The 4,473-nt window shown below is 43.4% G+C and overlaps 1 protein-coding gene across 1 annotated transcript; it reads right to left on the bottom strand.

The window, feature by feature from the left end:
- Nucleotides 1-506: 506 nt before the first annotated feature.
- Nucleotides 507-3,412, bottom strand: LOC123403512 (ADP-ribosylation factor GTPase-activating protein AGD12-like). The gene is made up of 9 exons (XM_045097444.1): nt 3,258-3,412; nt 2,811-2,862; nt 2,608-2,692; nt 2,335-2,410; nt 1,892-2,055; nt 1,572-1,686; nt 1,362-1,478; nt 1,174-1,269; nt 507-1,051 (listed from the first exon to the last, which is right to left on the bottom strand). The coding sequence occupies exons 2-9, from the start codon at nt 2,845-2,847 to the stop codon at nt 770-772; spliced, it is 972 nt and encodes a 323-aa protein (XP_044953379.1). The 5' UTR covers nt 2,848-2,862; nt 3,258-3,412; the 3' UTR covers nt 507-769.
- Between the last annotated feature and the right edge of the window lie 1,061 nt (nt 3,413-4,473).

Here is a 4,473-nt window from a genome sequence, read left to right on the forward strand (position 1 = left end):
TATATCTGTAGGAATCTCAGCAGAAATGAGTGCTCTCAAATGTACTGCATGTAACACAACCGCGCAAAATGACTTTCCGCTTACAATGATGATGTGTTTGATGTTTTTTTTTTGCTTGATGGTACTTATTTTAAACTTGTCAAACTAACTTGTATTTTTATTTAATATTTTTAGAAATATGCATGAGAAAATTGCAATTAATTTCGTCTATCTAGGATTTTACCCAATTGGAGGCCTTGGATATGACCACCATGTCATCATCACTATCGAAGAGATCTCTTTGAGCACCATTGCTTTCTCTACAATTTTCCACATCACCTATATTGTATGGTGGGCGGAGCATTATTTGTCAATGCTCATTTTTCTAATACTCCCTGTGACCCAAAATAAGTGCCGTAGTTTTAATTCCATGACATTTATTTTGAATTAGATGTAACTATTTGTCGGCACTCCTGGAGTCCTGGCTGCTGACTGCATTTACCGAAACTGATTTTGCTCTGCAAAACTGGCGCTCAAATTATTTCTGTTATTGCCTAGTACTCAGTATGTCATAACAGAAATTATTGTTATTTTCCAAGAAAAAGTTGATTCAACGGACCCTTTGCAGCAAAATACTACTCCCTCCGTTCCAAAATAAGTGTCTCAAGCTTAGTACAACTTTGCACTAGAGCTAGTACAAAGTTAAGACACTTATTTTAAGACGGAGAGAGTACAACACATCATTGTGTATGCAGTGGCCTTGGCAAATTTGCCATCGTATCCGGATTCTCTACATGTTTAGAGCCATCCATTCCATCTCCACCGTCACCTCCCCCGACTCGGTGTGCTGCAGCTTCAGGGAAACCTCCTGCTTCACCTTGCCTCCGGTCACCATGACAGCGCTGTCGGCGGTTAGAGCGTTGTCACCGGACTTGAGCCACCGGCCGATCTGTATGTCACCGAGCAGCTCTGGATCTCCAAACGATGCTGCCGCATTGATCATGGGCTGCAGGTCGATCTCGGCCTCCCCCATCAGGTCGTCTTTGGAAACCATATCATGGTCCAACACTTGCTGGTTGTGATCAAGAGTTGATAACAAAAGGATCTTGTTAGAAATGTAATTTTTAGCCATGACATTAGATCTGAGTTTTGCGTTTGTTTCTTAGTGCTAGGTTCTCATGAGATTATTGTTACCAGCTTCAGAGGCCCGTACTTCTGAGGAACAGAGAGCTTGAGTTCTTCATTCCAGACGGGGTTCAGGTTTCCTTTGATCACTGAAGTCTGTGCTTTCTGTACACAACAATGCTCAATGCTCAAATTTGCTAAATGACTCTGCAAGAATGTCCAAATCTCGAAGTCAACAAGGCTCGCTATGTGATTACCTGTTGTCCGAGGGTCAAGACGACATAAGGGTCGCTGCTAGACATATCCCTGATAGCTAATTTGGTGCCTCCGATCACTTTGACATTCAGTATCCCGATGTACTCAACCATGCCAATCTGCGGAGAGGAGGAATATGTCATATGTATAACATCCTAAGAAACAAAGAGACTGTGTTAATTACTTAATTTGCAATCTTGGGGCAGCCTTGCCTCACTCTTGGAGCTACCAGAATGCGAGTTAGATGCTTGTTTTCCGGCATCGCTAGGATGATTAGAGACGATCCGTAAGCTTGGCTCCAGAAATTCTTGAAGTTTATATTTGGACCTGAAACATTGAGACAGTAGCTAATGAATAGTATTACAGTGGTAGTAATATGGAGTTCATGAATGAACCATTTTATTGATCGGACTGTAAATGCCCTTTATGGAGTTTTTGCAAGGTAAACAACCATGCTAGGCGATCAAACTGGAAACTGCAAGGTATAAACTGAACCATAAGGAAGTTCCAGCTGAGAAACAAGATGAAATACTTGATAAACTTTTGTCGCTCTTCCTGGGCGGAATCTGGGTGTGGCTTGCTGTAGCCTTCTGGGAGAAAGGCCTCATAGATTGCGTTGGCTTGCGAGTTTCCACCGACTTCGACCATGGAGTCAATTTCATCGTCAGACCACTTATCTAGTGTCACCGACAAGACCTGGCCAAGGAAAAAAAAGAGTAAACTTACGACTTGTTTGGAACTCATTGATTCTATATAAATCAGCTCATTCCCAACAGTTAAATGGCAACAAAACTGATATGTAATGAAGGTAAGTGTGTTCTATTCTGCAGCTATCTTACATGTTGCGTGCTACTTGCATCTATAAACATTTGTTGCAATGCTGATTCTGGATTAAACACTTAGTAGTTAATAAAAAATATTTTAAAAGGGGGAAATACACACATAAGATTATTATTGAGTTGGAGCTAGTTAAACCTTTGAGATATGTGTACCGAGACTTCTGTGAACGCCAGAACATTTTACGCATATGAATACTCCGATATTAGCTGATCTGAAAGGAAATATTCGGTTATTTGCAACGAAACATGAGTGAATAAACAAAAGTATTGAAAACGATAGTATTTTCTTGTGCAAAAGCATATCAGAACCAAATGGGGCACATGTAAAATGTCAGAAGATGATGAGAATCAGGCTGATAACTAGCTAGATATTACTGTTTGAATAGTGATAGCTTAAATCGCGACTCACGCCCATTTGGGATCAGGTGCGCTGCAGTCAGCACAAAGGCGGTTTTCACTTCTGTCCAACAGCTCCTTTAGCTTTGCCATCTTACCTGCGATTCAAAAGTGAAATTTGAGTTCGCTGTGCAAGATGGACTGGAAAGTGACCTGATTTGATCTTAATAGCCAGCACTTGAATAGCCTGCGATTCAAAGGTCTCTTGTCGTATACCTGAAGGTCCCCCAGCATCGCCATGTCCTCCACTCATCTCAGCTGCCAACCCCTGCAAAGATGTCTTGCACTATCTTAGTAACGCGGATCATGCAGATTTAGTAGTTTCCTTCCAGAGTCAGTTAAGCAAATCGGGGAATTCAATCCACCCACCCACCCAAAAGAAGTTCAGTTTGCAATCAAGCAAGAAAGGATGACGGAACTATTTCAATATGGGCTGAACCTCTTTCTATCTACTGATGATACATGATATCCATCAACATTCCAGGAGGTTAACCCCTGCTACGGAATCCAACGGAGTGCCAAGACGAATTATCATCATCAGGCCATGTGGTACTTGGGTAGAAACGGAACCAAGAAATGGTCCTGTTTTCCCCTCTTATTAGGATCCGATCAAATGGAACCAGAGATTCGAGAAACCAACAAAGATTTTGCAAGGTTGCCTACCTCGGATCTCTCCCCTTCTGGTTGATTGCGACTGCGAGAGGATTCTTCAGGGCTACCCACCTGACTCCTCAGATCTCTCTCTCTCTCTCTCTTTCTCTCTCTCTCTCTGGAACAGCTGCGGTCCACGTGGCCTGGTCGGTAGCTTCACCCAATACGCAATACGCAGATTATATCCATTAAATAAAACTTGGCTTTGCGCTTTGCTTTCATGTTGATGGTCGCATCTCCAATAACAGCCTAAGCTCAAAAAAAAAAAACTCCAATAACAGCCTTATTTTTAGGCATGAAAACAGAATGTTGTAAAAAAAAATAAACACGAAAATGCATTTTTGGGCATGAAGAGGTGTTGTTTCCAATAACTCCCTTAAAATAGGGCACGCAGCTCAACAAAACCAAATTCTTTTTGAACTAACATTTAAACTACTTCGACCATATTTTATATTTCAAATAAAGTTTAAACATGCAAACAACAAACATAGTTTAAATAGGATATGGCATATAAGCTACCAACTTAAACTACGACAAGCAAACTACAAACACTATGATTCTCTCAGTCGATATCGTCGTACCCATCACTCCTGTCATTGGAATCGACGTTGACCACACCTACATTCTTATTCTTCTTGCCCTGTTATGACAAAGGCCATGTGTCGTCGTCGTTCTTGTGCTTCTCGGCGTCCCTCTTCTAGTAGAACACCATCCAACTTGCACATATTTCAGATGTGGCCTAGAAAACGCCATCATGGCTTCCTCGTCGTTCTCTCTAATGTTGTCCCTCTCGTCGACAACAATGCAGGTAGTAGACTTGATCGTGCTCGACTTGATTGTCACCGGTGGCCCGACAACCTCCGCATCTACCCGAGACTCTGAGAGATTGAGCTTCGTGCCGGGGATGACGAGCCTCCACACGGGCGATGTCGTAGGTGCGGGCGACAAGGTCGGCCGTTGAGTACGTGTCGAGCCAGTACCTCCAGTCGGCATGTTGAAACTCGATGTTGTAGTTGTCAGACAATCGTCGTCGTACCCCTTTGAATTCGCCCTTGCCCTTCGGCGGCATGGCAAGCAGTCGGTGATGACGGGGAAGAAAGCGACGACTCTGGGGAGACAACAGCGAGGAGGAGAGCCGACAGGGGTGTGGCCGCGGTGCCGAGGAGGAGAGCTGACGGGGGAGCGGTGACATCGACGCCAGTGAAGAAAGCGGCGACGAGGAGGAGAA

The sequence above is a fragment of the Hordeum vulgare genome, chromosome 6H, assembly GCF_904849725.1.
Source record: "Hordeum vulgare subsp. vulgare chromosome 6H, MorexV3_pseudomolecules_assembly, whole genome shotgun sequence".
NCBI classification, from domain to species: domain Eukaryota; kingdom Viridiplantae; phylum Streptophyta; class Magnoliopsida; order Poales; family Poaceae; genus Hordeum; species Hordeum vulgare.